The sequence below is a fragment of the Manis javanica genome, chromosome 13 (genome assembly GCF_040802235.1).
Source record: "Manis javanica isolate MJ-LG chromosome 13, MJ_LKY, whole genome shotgun sequence".
Taxonomy (NCBI): Eukaryota; Metazoa; Chordata; class Mammalia; order Pholidota; family Manidae; genus Manis; species Manis javanica.
Window position 1 is genome coordinate 83,353,904 of NC_133168.1, and position 15,902 is coordinate 83,369,805.

At 51.5% G+C, this 15,902-nt stretch overlaps 1 protein-coding gene across 1 annotated transcript; it reads right to left on the reverse strand.

Annotated features, from left to right (window-relative positions):
* Window positions 1-1,593: 1,593 nt before the first annotated feature.
* Window positions 1,594-14,278, reverse strand: PLVAP (plasmalemma vesicle associated protein). Its single transcript, XM_017640936.3, has 6 exons — window positions 13,790-14,278; window positions 8,882-8,978; window positions 8,069-8,781; window positions 6,319-6,376; window positions 6,091-6,172; window positions 1,594-2,267 (listed from the first exon to the last, which is right to left on the reverse strand). The coding sequence occupies exons 1-6, from the start codon at window positions 14,156-14,158 to the stop codon at window positions 2,261-2,263; spliced, it is 1,326 nt and encodes a 441-aa protein (XP_017496425.2). The 5' UTR covers window positions 14,159-14,278; the 3' UTR covers window positions 1,594-2,260.
* Between the last annotated feature and the right edge of the window lie 1,624 nt (window positions 14,279-15,902).

Here is a 15,902-nt window from a genome sequence, read left to right on the forward strand (position 1 = left end):
GGCACAGGAGAGCTGAGGACCTGGTCTTTTTTCCCAGGGTAATAGAGAGCCACAGAGGGTGTATGAGCAGAAGGATGTGGCCAGAATCCTGTGATGGCACAATCCCTTTGGACAAGCATGGGGACCATACTGGAGGTGGAGGCTGAGGTCCAGTGGTTGGGAGAACTGAACCAGAGTCAGGTGTGGGGGCCGATTGCAGGGCTGATATCCTGGGCTGCTCTGGGTCGGGGGGGACTGACCAAGAGTCAGAGACCTGTGCCTTTGTATCTGGAGAGTTTAGAATGATTATGATTACACCCATTTCTCAAATGAGAAAATGGGGGCTGAGATAAACTTTGCCAAGAGTGAAACCCAGGGACGTCTGACAGCAGAAGCCAAGCTCAGACATACTGCAGTCGTGGGAACTAGCCAGAGTCTGCTCCTCTCCAGTGCTCCAGGCTTCCCAGGCAGTAGGCTTGGGGTCAGGGATGTCCCTGCTTCCTTGGGGCCTCCAAGACTGGCTTGTCTGGGCGGCCTGGCCTGGCTGACCCCCCTGCCCTGGCTTGGTGGGGCCCCAGCCGAGTGTTTCCTGCAGAAGCTGTCTCTCACCCGGGGTTTCCGTATCCAGGAAATATCACTCCTTTGTCCCTTCTGCCCTAAGTGCAGGGCTGCCAGCCTGGTTCCTCGTGACTCATCCCTCCCAATCCAGGGCCCCAGGGGATGGGGTGGAGATGGGGGAGGGAGATTTGAGACCACAATTTTTAGGCTGTTTTTCCACCACTGGCCATTTGCTTTGTTTCCTGGAGTTTTTGCTTCTCAGCGATAAAGTCCCAGAAATGGCGTTGCTGAGTTAAAGTGTTTGTGCATGTGTACTTTTATTAAATATTGCCAAACTAATTTCAGAAGGGCGATGACGAGACTTGCCTTTCAACCAGTCCCGTAGGAAAATGTCCTTTTCTGGGCATCTTTACGAGCAGTAGGTATTGTGGCTTTTCAACTTTTTACCCCCAGGCTGGTGGGTGCAACATGATTTCCCTGTATTTCTGTAACTTGCTTTTTCCCAGCTACCAGCTGATTTAGTGATTGGTGAGTTGATGCACTCCCAAACTGAACACTGGCATCTCACCTTGCGGTGACAAAACAAAACAAAACAAATGGCCCGAGACTTGTGTGATACTGTTCCTGGCATCATTTTGGGGAGGAGGAGTTCCTGCAGTTCACGACAGTCTGGGGTCCCTTGGCAATCATTGTCAATACTTGGGGAAATCTTTGCAAATCTAGAAAAGCAAAGGCTACAAAAGGATAATCTGCTTTTTAAGAAACTGCTTTTTCCATGTCTACTGTTTTAAAGAAACATCAAATGACAGCAATGCTGGGGGGCTTTGTGGTCATTTCAGGAGCCTCCACTAACTATGACTTGGCCATTTCTCTTCCCATATGGAGATGCCTATACCTTGGGGGAGGCTGGTGCCCCACACATTTGTTCCAGGTTCAAGGGTTTCCTGACCTGGGTATGTTGGAGAAAGGGGTTCTTCAGTTTTTTATCTTCTTTCTAGTCTTTTCTTGCTCACAGCCAGGTGGTGCCTTTTCAAAGAAGAAATCACGACTGGAGTCTTTGAAAGTCTTCTATCACATTTATTGGGTGCCACTAGCATTTATATGGGCCACAGGGAGGCTTAGCTATGCGGGACTGTGAGCACTAGGAGGGGGGTCAGTGGGCTGCATTTGCCTGTGGACCACGTGCTCCCAGGCAGAGGTGCCTGCAAACTCCCTGGCGGGAATGGAGGTGAATTATTTTCCTGTTGTCCCTTTTCCAGGCCTGATGCACTGGGGGTGAGGGAAGCCTGGAAGATAAGGAAGCAGATGGGGGAGGGGGTGGCAGGCACAAGGGTGTACAGGTGGGTGGGATGCCGTGGGTGCCTTGGCCTGCGTGCGCCGAGGGATGTGACTTTGGGTGAAGGTTGGCCAGAAAGTGCGTGGGACGTTGTCATTGTATCTGTGTGACACCACTGTCATGTCTTTGTGCCTTCACCTTGTCGGTGTATGACATCGTCACTGTATCCATGATGTTGTCGAGGCACCCATGGGAGAGGGATTGTGTGGTGTGGGTGTGGGCCCGTGAAGGAGTGTTAGGAGGTGTGGGAGGGTGGGAGGGAGGACGGGTGTGGGGTGCAGGCCAAGGGTGCCCACTTTGGTGTGTGCTTGAGAGGTCGTCTGGCTGTGGGTATCCGCAGACCGGCGAGCCGGGGCCACCCCTCAGTCGTTGGGGCCTGGAGCTTCCTCAGCCACTGGGGCAGGAAGTAGATGGGAACACGATAGTCAATCAGACAGATGAAGGGCAAACCTCACCTGGTCCTGCCCCCTCCTACGCTGGGCACCATCTTGCTACCAAGGACTCTGGATCCTTTGGGGTTCAGACTCCTACTTGTTGAACATCTCTTGCATGGCAGAACTTACATTCTCATTATACAGATGAAGAGACTGAGGTTCAGAGAGGCCACCTCCTGTGCTCCAAGCCTCTGCTGCAGTGTCTGACTCACCTTAACTTCCAAAGGCCGTGAGGATCCTGGGAGTTTGACCCAAAGCCCCCGCCCACCCCCAACTCTCCCCAGGCAGGGCCTTGGTTTCTTTGTTTTGTCTGCACAAAACTAACCCAAGGCAGAGACACCCCACTCATTCCTAGGAGCATCTTTCTGATGAGCCTGCCCCTACTCGCACGCTTGCCCTGGCTCCCCAGCACCCTCCCAACAAAGCTAGATCTTCTCTATCTGGCTTTCAAGTCTCCACCCACTGTGCCCCAACCAGGCCTCCTCATCAGGGACTCAAATCCTGCCCAAATTCCTCCCAAATTCCAAGAGCCTTCACTTGGCCTCCCCACTCCCCACGCCTGCATGAGCCACAGGCTCTCCAGGATGCCCTTCCCCCTCCTTGGCCTGGCAAAGATTCTCTGCAGGGTCAGGGGTTGGCTCCAGGCAGTTTCCTGGTGGGGGACCAAGGGGCCTCAGCCAAGTCCTGCTTCCGCTGGCCCCCTCCCTTCCTTCCCTGGCTCTTCCCTCGGGCCCAAGTGGCCTCACGTTCCTTGGCTGGCTCCGTTCCCCCTTCCCCTGCTCCCCCTGTGTCCTCAACCAGGCTCCAGGCCAGCCCTGACACGTTCTTCACCCATTCCTGCCTGCCTGCCAGCCTGCACCAGAGGGTCGATGTTGACTCTGGCCTTTTTCTTAGAGACCAAGGCTGCTCATACCCCATGGTCTCTTGCCTAAACCGGTACAGTCGCCTTTGCCTTGGTCCCTAGCTGCTCGGGCTCCTAGAGTCCACACTGCAACCACCAGCTCCTGTCTAACCTGCCCCCTGCCTCATCACCTCCTGCCTCTCTCCCCTAGATCACTCTGCTCCAGCCACACCAGACTTCTCACCCAAAGTCACCAAGCACGGTTCTGCCTCAGGGCCTTTGCATGGCTGTGCTCACTGCCTGGTGCATCCTTCCTGGGATCTGTGCTCCCTCCCATGACTCTTCCCTCACCTCCTTTAGGTCTCTGCACAAATGTTGCCCTCCCTCAGGGCAGGGAAGCCTGCCCTGGCCCATTGTGGAAAATTCCAGCCTCCTCACACTCCATCCCTTTTCTGTCTCCAATCACCAAGGGGCCCTGTAAGAGCCCATTCATCTGGTTTGTCATCCGCCTCCCCTACCGGACTGTGAACCCCACAAGGATGGGGGTTTTTGTGCCTTATTCCTCCCTGTGTTCTTGGCACCCAGCAGCTGCTCAAGAAACATGGGTGTGATGGAACAAACAAACCATAATGGTGCTGGCAATGCATCGAGTGATGCTTGCTGTATGCCCGGCTCAGAGGCAGGACTGAATTCCCATCTCCAACCTTTCTCCATTGCAACTTTGATCATATCTTTCCACATAGGTCCTAAAACACTATTCACTTAATATTTGTCTTCATATCAATTGTCTATCTGTGGGTTTTGTTTTGTTTTTTAACTTAAATTGATGTCCAAAGGATATTCTCTTACCAAGTGAAAAGGAAAACTAGTACATTTGCCCTCAAGAGAAAATGACTTTAAAATGTCCAATTTAGAAACTAGGCCTTGTGCTCAAGTCCAGCTAAGGCTGGGCTCTGGGTCTGCCCTGGCCTTGTGAACATTGGGTTGCTGCATGTGTCCAGAAAGAATCTGGGAGAATTGGCACCAGCAGAGACTTTCTGGAGACCCAGAAGGAATGAGTGGGAAAGGAGTCAACTTTCCTGATCATGGGGTCAATGATTTGATGCCAGACCTCAGACCTGGATCCTGACTGGGGGCATCTAAAACTTGAATGGTGTGATTCTTCTGCCTGGGATTCACCCAGGGTTGCCCACTGAGTGGCTGGCGGAGCTGGGACTTAAAGCTAGGCCTGATGGTCCCGTGTCTGCGTGTCCCTGGCCTCTTTCTCAGGGGAGGTGAGTCAAGGCTGGAGCCCGGCACACCGGAGGCCCTTCCTGCGGCTCTGCAGAGAGAAGCACGAGAAGCCTAGGCTTAAGTACATATTGTTTTCTCGGCAGGGGGACGTCACTGGGGATAAACAATGTCAAGAGCTTTCCCGGTCTCAGCTGGGACTTGGACAGGCCTAGGCTGGGGGCCTGGCTCCAGCCCTAACTTGCTGATGCATGACTCCAGGTTGGTCACTTCCCCGGGGCCTCAGTTCCCTCTTCGGAGAAATGGGGATAATAATAGAACCTCCTTCCTTGCCATGATGGCGCTGGGCCAAGATGAAGGAGGACAACTGCATGTCTACTCAGAGCTGGGCTTCCCCCCCACCCTCTTGCTTCCCTCTCTCTGGCTGCCCAAGGCTGAGGGATCCCTCCCAGGCTAAGCCAGCTAGAGTGAGAGGATGAGCTCTGCAAGGGGGTGAGCTCCCTGTCAGAGGTGGTATGTAAGAAGAGTCACAGTGGAGCGGGTATGGAGGACAGCAGGGAGCTAGAAACAGACCTCTGGACATCTGTTTGTCACCAAGGCCCGCATTTAGTACCCTGAGGCTAAAACAGACCCAGGTTGGCAAGAGCCTACTGGTGAAGCCACTGAAAGCATGGGGTTTGGGGTCCAAGAGATCTGACTTAAAGTCGGGGTGTCTCTCTGAGCCCGGGGTCCTAGGCTGCAAATGAGAATGCAAAAGCCTAACTCCTTGGCCAGGGGGTGGTCCTGAAGGGGGAGTGCAGCTGTGACCCTGGAGGGCATGCAGCGTGCTCTTGGGGCAGCAGCTTGAGTCCCCATCTGCATGACACCTAGGCTGTGTGCCGACAGATGACTGGCCCTGGGATGCACAAGCATCCAGCCAGGACCTTAGCATGTGCCAAGTGCCGTGCACCCTGCTGAGGCCCCTAGCTCCTTGCTCCAACCATTTGTGGACAGCACTTTACAGCTGGCAAAACAGGTCCATGCCCTTGATTTTGGATCTTCAGTTTTCTTGAGGTAGAGAGTGAGGCTCAGAGGGGTGGGGTGAGCAGCCCCAGGTCACTCTCAGATGCTGTTCTTCCTCCCTCCCTTGCTCTGCCCCGCCCCCTAGTCCTGGCCCCTGTTCCCACTGCCCTGGCTGCTTCTGCCCCTGAGAGCGCCATTCTCCCTGTCCCCACCAGGCCTCTGCTCCATCCCCCAGCTGAAAGAACCTTCCTCGTTGAGGCGCCTCTGCCCGCCAGTCTGGAGTCTGAGAGCCTAGGTTCATGTCCCAGCTCTGCCACTCTCTGGCTGTGTTACCTGGGGCATGGTGCACACCCTTTCTGTGTCTGCCTTTTCTCATCTGGAAGGCGGGGGTAAAGGTGGGGTCCCCCTTCGGGACCACCAATTAGGATTGTAAGGTGTAGATGAGTGGATTGTTCACCAGAGGGTCTAGAACGGTGCCGAGCTCACAGGACGCGCCTAATGATTGTGGGTTCTCAGTCACTGCCTTTGTCGTGTCTCTCGCACACTCAGGGAATTTCATGAACGGAACTGTGTGTGTCTTGGTCACTGCTGTGTCCCCAGGGCCCAGTATAAGGCCTGGTATACAGCAGGTGCTCTACTGAAGGAGCAGCGAGATGAGCCTCCCTCTACCCCTAGTCCTGTCCCCAGCCTCAGCCTGCGCTGCACCTCACCTGGATGGGGGTGGGATGTTGCCTACAGTGAGCCGCTGGGACTCCAAGATCCTTCTCTTGAACTCCTCCAGGCTAGCTGGGTCTGTTGAGAAAGCGAAGGGTCAGGCCAGACTAAACACCCAGGTTCTGGGTGGCTGGCTGCCCAGGGTATCAGGGCTGAGGTGGGATAAGAAGTGGAAAGCACCCCCACCCCTAAGCCCCTTCCTGGGTCTGCCCTCTGTCACTCACCGATGGGCTGTGGTTTGGGGGCAGGGCCCACAGGCCTCGGCATAGGTATTGGCTGCGACTGTGGAAGAAAAGGTGGGAGGAGATTTGCAGAAGCCAGAACCCCTGGGCTGCAGTGTTAGGGAGGCTGCCCCCAGTCTATGCCCTTGGAGACCTGGGTCCGAGGTCCTTCCAGGGCAGGGAAACATACACCCATGGAGAAGGACACATGTGAAAATATACGTACAATCACTTACACCCACCTGCCCTCAAATAGCTGGGGTCTCCAGGGACTGGCTTCCCTTAACAGCACCCCCAAAAGACCCTACTCTGAGGGCTGGCCTGTCTTGGTCTCCATTACAGCCTCAGGACCACCCTGGTCCGAATCCATGACCCCACTGAGTTCATCTACCCAATCCGGCTCTCCTCCAGACTGAAGCTGACTCACTCTACAAACCATCTGGACCCCAATCCTTAAAACCATCCTTGAACAACCCTGAGCCAATACCCCCAACCTAAAATCCAAAGCCAGTTCTGAACTCAGTCCTAAGATAGGTCCTAAGATAAAATTGGAACCTTCCTTGGACTTGAACCCTGACCTAAACCCAATCCCAATGACAAATCTGAACTGACCATAACTTTAGATCTAACTCTGCCCCAACCCATCCCCTAAACTCAGTTGCTATAAAAAACCCACCCTAACTCCACTCCCCCAGTCCCAGCCCTGGGTTACACCAGTGCCATTTATAAGCACCTTCTGAATGCCACACTCAACCCCAGTCAATCTGAGACCCCAGGCTTTACATGAAATGGAACCCCCCAATCCAGCCCCACTCCAAGATCAGCATCCCCACAGCTTCTACTCTACACCCAGCCCTGACCTTCACCCCAACCACGTGCATCCCCACCCTAACAACGCAGGGTCACCTCATCCTTCACCTCAAAGATATTCCAACACCAGCTCAACTCCACACCCAGCCAGCCACCCTAATCCAATCTGACCTCAGCTCCTAACCCACAGTCAATGTCAGTTCCAATCCTGACATTGGTGAAATCCTAAATCTACCCTCGGCTCCAGATCTCGAATCAGCTCTAGGCCCACCAGCCGCCCGTGCCTACCTGGGCTCCAGCTCCAGCTTTGGTGCATGGACTCAACCCCACCTCAAGGCCACTGACACCCTAGCTCACCCCTCATCTAGTTCCAGACCCAGTGACCACCCTGCAGGCAACACCCCAAACCCAACTTTTTTGGATCCTCACAGTCCAAACTCCAAGTTTGACCTCAATTCTAAGATTGATGAAACCTTGGGTGGAACCCCAAACTTAACCCAAACCAAATCTAGACACAGTAGTCATTAAGAACTCACCTTCACCCAACTCTAAACACAAGTTCTATGCTCTGTACCTGCCTTAACCCTTCCTGCAGCTCCAGTGTCACTCCTGACCCTAACCCATTGCCTCCCACCAACCCTTAAACTCAACTCAAACATATCCTAACCCTTGACACCGACCCCCATGAATCCTTAAGCCAAACCCTGAACTAATTTTGAGGTCTACCAGCTGCCCTAAACTCAACCCCAACCCTTAACCCTTTCTCAGTGCCATTCCCAATTCCAAAATCCCCCGTATCCTAACATTAGTGAAACTCTCACGTGCATCCTAACTAACCAACCTAGACAGGGAAGCCAACGTCAAACTCAAGTTCAGCATCACCACCAATTTGGCCTCCAGACCCGACCCTGGTGCAACCCGAGTCTAGGGCCCTCCATCCCACCTTGGCTCTGATGCAGGTGTCCAGGGCTGTATTGCTGACGGCCAGCTGCATCTTGAGCTGCTCGACCTGTCGCTTTGTCTCCTCCAGCTCCTTGGACAGGCTGTCTCGCTCCTTTCGAAGTGCCGCCTTCTCCTCCAGCGCTAGCTGGGTCTGCCGGGCACACTCGGTCTGGAGCTTGGCCTCCCGGGCCTGGACCTCCTTCTCTACCTTCTCCTTGGCCTCCTGAAGGGCCCGCAGGCCCTGCTCAGCCTCCAGTTTCTGGCGCTGGAGGTCTGAGTTCTCGCGGGCCACACGCTCAATGCCAGCCCGCAGGCTGTGGGCCAGCTCCTCCACCTTCGTGGTCATGAGGGTGGGCATGTGGTCACAGGTTCTCCGGATAGAGGCCAGATCCGAGCTGAGGGGGTGGTACAGGTTGTAGCCTAGGGAGTCGAGGGTGCGAGGGATAATGGAATCCCTCCAGATGTTCCGCAGCTCCATTTCGAACTTGTCCTTGTCCAGCGGGAGGCAGAGGGTCTGCACCTTCAGCAGCCGATTCTCAGCCAGCTGCCGCTCCTGCCGCTGCTGCTCCCGAGCCTTACCACACTCAGCCAGCTGCTCCTCCACCATGCGCCTGCTCAGCACCAGCCCATCCTTGTCTTTGCTGCACAGCTCTTTCTCCTTCGTCAGATCTGCCTCTAGGGCCTTGACCTTCTGGTTCAGCATGAGGAGCAAGGCTGCAGGCACAGGACAGTAAGACTCAGGAAGGTTAGGGCTTACCAAGAGACTGGACTGGGAGTCTACCACCCCGGTCCCCCCACTGCTGGGATGACCCACCATTACAGCTCTTGTTAGTCTCCTTGAGTTGTTCTTGGCATTGCTTCTCGCTCAAGATGATGGCAGCCATGTACCGCTGGTTGTTCATGTAGACCACCTGTCCAGATGGGACACAGACAGAGCTCAGAGTTGGGGCCCTGCCCCCAACCCCCACTGGGCTTCCCAGACCTTCTGAGCTGGAGCCCCAGATCCTGAATGCAGGTGGCCTGAGTTGGCCCAGATCACAAGGGCATTGCTCCTTTATAGGGGGTGCTGGTCTGAGCCTCAAAAGTTGTTTACAATTAATACTATTTGTCAGTAAAAAAGAACAAAGCAGTGATAAGAAGCTACCACTTGGATGAACCTAGGAAATATTAATTCACATTTATGGCCAACTGATTTTTGACAAGAATGTGGTTAGGGGCTCAATTGTGTGCCCCTCCAAATATGTATGTTGAAGTCCTAACCCCAAGCACCTACAAATATGTGACAGGGTCTTTAAAGAGGTGATTAAGTTGAGATGAGGTTGCTAGGGTGGACCCTCATCCAATACTACTGGTATAAGGGGGAAATTTGGACACTCAGACACGCACAGAGGGAAGACGGTGCCCAGACACAAGAAGAAGAGGGCTAACTACAAGCCAAGGAGAGTGCCTGGCACAGAGCCTTCCCTCATGGGTCTCAGAAGGAACTAACTGTGCTGACGTCTTGATCTTGTGCATGTGCAAAAATTAATTTCTATTGTTTAAACCACCCAATTTGTGGTATTTTGTCAAGGCAGCCCTAGAAATCTAGTACAGGTGCCATGATCACTCCAAGAGAGGAGTCCTTTCAACATGGCACTGGCACAGCTGAATCTTCCAGGCCAAGGAATGAATTTGGACCCCTACTTCACACCACATACAAAAAATTAACTCACAATGGGTGACAGACCTAAATGTAAAATAGCTAAAGGTATAAAACTCTTTAGAAAAAACACGTAGGTGTAAACTCTGCAGGACTTTGGATTCAGCAATGGTTGCTTCGACATGACACCAAAAGCACAAGCAACCAGAGAAAAAACAGATAAGGTAGACTTCATCAAAATTAAAAAATGTCTGGGCTTCAAAAAATATCAAGAAAGTACTATAAGAAATGACCATTCTGCCCATCCCCCCCTCCCAGGCTATTTCTATCTGTGCCCATTTTTAATTGAATCTATTATTGACTTAACTCATACTTATGTAATGGGATTTCTCTTTCATGTATTTGGAAATTGTGTTTTATTCAATAATTAACAGAGGGATGATTTAAAGATGCAGGCTTTACTGAAATGTGTGTGGAAGACTGATTTTATGTAAAGAGGAGCAACCTTTGTGTTTCAGGTTCTTTTCATTATACTAAGATTCAGAATCTGTTATTTAAATGAAGTTGAAAGAGAACCTATTCACTGGAGGCAACACAGAATGAGTATTTGGACTTTTTGTGGTTTGATCTCATTGTATATTTGAATAGAATGCATCAAGTGAAATATGGGGAGGGCAAAATAAAAATTGGCAAACACAATCAAAGGTAAAATGCAAAGATGATGTCTGCTTCTTTTGCTGTCTCAAAATCTATCATGTTTCTGAAATATTACAGAATATATTCTGTTGTATTAAAGAATGTGTTCAAAGTTACAGTAGTTTACAAATAACTTAGTGAATCAGAATAAAAGCAATGTACCCCTTCAAGGTACCCTCACTAAATTAATAAAAGGAAATTTCAACACTGATAAAAAAAAAAGAATCAAGAAAGAAAAAAGACAACCTATAGATGGGAGAAAATATTTTTAAATCATGTATCTGATGATGGGACTAATACCCAGACTCTAGAAATGTAAACTCTAAAAAAATCAGTAATAAAACGATAACTCATTTAAAAAAGAGGCAAAGCATCTGAACAGATATTTTTCCAAAGAAGATAAACAAGTGCTTGTCAAGCACATCAAAAAATGTTCACTGTCATTAGTCATCAGGGAAATGCAAATCAAAACCACAATGAGACGCCACCTCATGACCATTAGTATGGTTATAAATGAAACAAAATAGAAGAATGGAGAATAACGAGCGTTACTGAGGATGTGAAGAAACCAGAATTCTCAGATAGTACTGGTGGGAATGTAAAATGGCGTAGCCTCTTTGAAAAACAGTCTGGCAGTTCCTGAAAATGTTAAGCATAGAATTACCATATGGCCCAGCAATTCCACTCCTAGGGAAGACCCAGGAGAACTTGAAGCATGTGTCCAACAGAAACTTGCACATGTATGTTCACAGCAGCACTAAGCACAATGGCCAAAAGGGGAACAACTCAAGTGTCTATCAATGAATGAATGACTACAATGCGGTCCATCCATAAAGTGGAATATTATTCATCTGTAAAAAAGCATGAATTGCTGACACACACTACAGTGTGGAGGAACCTTGAAAACATCACACTGAGTGAAAGGAGCCAGATACAAAGGGTCCCATGCTTTATGATTCCGTTTATATGAAACATCCAGAATAGGAAAACCCAGAGACACAGAAAATAGTTCAGTGGTTGCCAAGGGCTGAGGGAGAGGGATGGGAGGGGGCTGTTCATGGGGACAGGCTTTTTTTTTAACAGTTTATTATTTTTTGATTTTGGTATCATTAATCTACAATTACATGAGCAACATTATGGTTACTAGATCCCCCCATCATCAAGTCCCCCCCACACACCCCATTACAGTCACTGTCCATCCGTGTAGTGAGATGTTGTAGAGTCACTACTTGTCGTCTCCGTGTTGCACTGCCCTCCCTGTGCCCCCCATGCATTATGTGTGCTGATCCCGATGCTCCTCATTCCCCTTCTCCCTCCCCACCCATCCTCCCCAGTCCCTTTCCCTTTGGTAACTGTCAGTCCATTCTTGGGTTCTGTGAGTCTGGTGCTATTTTATTGGGACAGGATTTTTTTTGAGAGTGATGACAATGTCCTAAAATCAGTTGTAATGATGGCTGTATGATTCTGTGGCTACACTAAAAATCATTGAACTGTACAGTTAAAATGGATCAATTATACAGCATGTGACATGTATCTCAATAAAGTGGTTTTTAAAAAAAGTTTTTACTGATCCACAAAGGTTGTGTCTTTCCATCTCTAGAACAGAACCTCTGTGGCAACATAAAAGGTAAAGATATGAAGAATGCCAAGGATTGGTCTTTCTGCCATTCCTTGTCCTTACTCCTTTGGCTGCTGGCCCTGTGCTAATTGCCCTGCGGTTAGGAGGATGGCAGAAATACCTCTGAAAGTTCCACTGATTTCTGTTTTCAAAAATCTTAGCCATGGAAAAGAAAGACATAGTGAGTTGGATTCAAACATGAAATGAGAAAGAGGTTTTCTTCCAGTTGGAGGAAGTCAAAAGGGAATCCCAGAGTCTCCACCCCCGAGGGGAGGGTCTGGGCGCCTTGACAAGATATGGCCAATCTAAACAAAAAAATTGAGTTAAACTCTCCTTTTCTCCAGGATCTGAGGGCCAGAAATGCAGTTGCATTAACAGAGAATTCAAGAAAAATCGTATTTCTTAGCACCGCCAGAATGGGGGACCCAGATTCACCAGCTACCATCAGATACGTGGGGCTGCCGTGGTGGGACAGGGGCTCCCCACAAGTATCAAAGTTCTGTACTGGAGTCAAGGACATGCAGCCTGGGACCCAAGGAGCACCAGGATCTTCGGAGAAAACCCTAAGCTTTTCTAGCCTACTAGAATTTGTCAACTTGAAGGGGAGAAAAGAAAATCCCTGAACCTATTATTTTCAAATTTTAAAGCTGTGAAGATCCAGCTACTTAGATTTCTAATATTTTATGATGGGCAAATTCAGGATTCAGGGCTGCATGTGTCTCAAACTTTATAATCCTGGAATTCCTAACGGCTCCTGAACTGGATGGCTCTGAGCATCCTAGAAGATCCGAAATTCCTTGGAACTGAGAAGCCTGAAGGGAGTCTGAAGGGTACACAGTCCTGCTCTGGCATCTGAGGAGGCAGCCTGCCCCCATTTGGGGTCTTGAGGGTCATCCATCCTGCTCTGGAGTCTGAAGGGGACTTAGCCTGTTCTGGAGGAATGAGGGGACCTGCCTGGCCCTGGGGTCTGAGACAGGGAGACACAGCCCTTTTCTAGGCAGGCATGAGGAGCTCCACTGCACCCCCACCGCCTCAGCCAGCCAGGGCACCTCCTGGGGGAGAAACCGAGGCTGCCCCTGCCTGCTCCCGATCCCATCTCCCCAGCTCTCACCCTGTCCCAGCCGAGACCTGAGGAGAGGTCTGTATCCTCAGGGTCCCCCAGCACCGAGACCTCCCCAGAGGAACCGCATATGTGAGAACACAGGCGACTATCTCTTGAGCAAATGACAGGCTCCATCAGACCCTGGGCGGCCTGTTTCTGCCCCCTCAGGAAGCCCATCTCCACTCCCAGGCCTCCATTTCCCATCCGTGAAAGGGTTTTGAACGTCTCTCTTTTTCCTGGGATTCCATGATGTGATAGTATTTCTAAAGCGGACGCCCAGCATAAGGCAAATATGAGCCATTCATACTTATTATTACTGAGTAAGAGAACCAAATGCTCTCAGTTTTTATTCAGCCAGTCCTTACTGGCAGTGAGTGTGCCATTCTGGGCGCTTGATGCATATTAAATCATGGAGCCAGGGTTGCTGCCCGTTAACAGGATGCCCAGTTAACATTGAATTCCAGATAGATAATGAATAAAACTTCTTTAGCATAAGCATATCCCAAATATCGCATAGGATATACTTAGGCAAATAAAATCTGCACTGCTTATCTCCTTGCTTGAAATGGAGAGTCTGTCCTCTGTGTCACAGATGAGGACAGTAAAGCTCAGAGAGGTGATATGAATTGCCCAGCATCCCCAGGATACGTCCGGCCCTTGGCCTTACCAGGTCAGCCTGGCACTGGCGGAAGCTGGCGTTGATTCGGTCCTGTTCTCGGCGGGTGTTCAGAAGCATCTGCATGAGGGACTCCTTGGTTCGGGCAGTGATGTTGAGCTCCTTGGACAGGTTGGCCTGGCTGGCCAGGAGCCCCATGACCTGGCCATACAGGCCGTCGGCCCGGCGCTCCGTGGCCTGCAGGTTAGACTCGGTGCCCACGTGCACGTTGCCATATACCATGAAAAGTACGAGGCCCAGGATGATGAGGAACTGGATGAGTGAGACGAAGAGGAAAAAGTAGCGCAGGTAGTACCAGCAGCCCCTGGGGCTGACCCCAGCCCGCGAGTAGGGGCCCCCGTGCTCCGTCACCAGGCCCATCTTCTCGGGGGGCTGCGGCCCTGCACACTGGCACTGCTCAGCAGCCGCCTGCTCTGGGAGGTGGCTCCTGCCCCTTCTGGACCCCGCCAGGGGAGTGTTTATATTACTCCTCTTAATACTTCCTCTGCCCGGCTCCTTCCTGGCCAGGAGGAAACGGGGCCGTGGGTTATCACAGCGCTCCCACCCGGGCTGTGAAGGGAGGGGCGGGGCCGAGGCTCTCTCGGCCTCTCTGATGTGCGCTGGGTGGGGCAGCAGCTGCTGGACTGAGCTTCCTCGGCCTGTCAGGGCCTCAGTTTCTCCACCTGCCCTTTCTCTGTGCCAAGCGCTGTTCTAGACGCTTGCTTCCTATTATCTCGTGTCATCCTTCCCATCGTGCAGAGGGGGAAACTGAGGCATGGGAGGGAAAGGGACTGTTTCTGGGTCTCACCTGTCAGTTCACAGAGCTGGACTTACCCCCTGGTGGGATGGCGGCAGATATATACCCACCTCCAGGTTCAGTGCCAACTAAATGAGCTAAATCCATCGTGCAGAGCGCTGAACCCAGGGCCAAGCCCCTAGTAAGAGTTTAATAACTGGCACAGCAGGGCCTCATGGAGGACTGATGTGTGGATGGCAGTGGCTTGGACTCCCCAAGCTGTCATGCCACAAAATGCCCCACTCACATAGGTGCTTAATAAGTGCTTGAAGAGTGAAAACTCAGAGCCAGGGAGAGCTGGCTTGGCCTGTGTGACTCAGTTTCCCTCTCTGTGAGAGGGCTATGAATGGTGTCTATGTCATGGGATCAGGGAGGGAGGCTGTAGGAAAGGATTGCTGTTGTCATTATTATTATTTCCTGCTGGAAGCATTATTTTGGGGCTCTGTGAGATGGTGAATAGGATGTGCTGGGTAGGTGGCAGGGGAGCTTCACTGTGGGTCACCCCCAGGTGGGTATGGAGGGGATTTCAGGACCAAGGAGCAAAGGATTCTGACTTTGCCCTCCTGCCAATCCCCCCAGAACCAGGAGCTTCAGGGAAAGCCTCCATGAGGTGTGAGGTATTAGCCTGAGGCCCGGCTGTGAGGGGCCTGCAGTCTTGGCAAGGCAGAGTGGAACACAGCCCATAACCTCATGGGCTCGGGGCTGGCAGGAAGGACGGATGGGGCCAAAAGGAAGGGGCAGGGAAAGGGGCCTGGACCCCAGGTGGCTGACAGTGACACAAATGCTTTCCACTGCCTGTTGGGGGCACACTGGGGTGAAGTCTGTGGCATGAGGACCTGTTACCCCATTAGCTAGAGTCATGGAGTGGGGGGCAGTTGACAGTGGGGCAGGGTCCTCCAGGGTGTTGATGGTGTTCATCAAGGATGCAAAAGTTGGGTTGGAAAGGAGGAAGTTCTCAGGGATGGGCAGGAAAGCCCCGTCTGACCTTTGGCCTTTGCAGCTACCCAGTGATTCCTGATTCCCGACCCTTCCCAGTGGGTAGTGGGGGGAGGAGGACTGGGGGCTACAAGTGGTGCCCAACCAGCTATTTCTCTAGGTTGGCCAAGTCCACCCGGAGTCCCCTGGAGCTGGATGGGAAGAGGGCATTTTCCATCTTCCTTAAAGGGAGCCATGTGGACGGAGTGAATACATGGTTTCAATTTAGGGCTCCAGAGTTAAGCTCTGGCTGTGCCATCTACCTTCATATGGCCTCAGACAAGTTAGTGCCCTCCTTAAGCCTCAGTTTTATTCTTTTTATTTATTTATTTATTTAGTCATCTTGATTTTTTT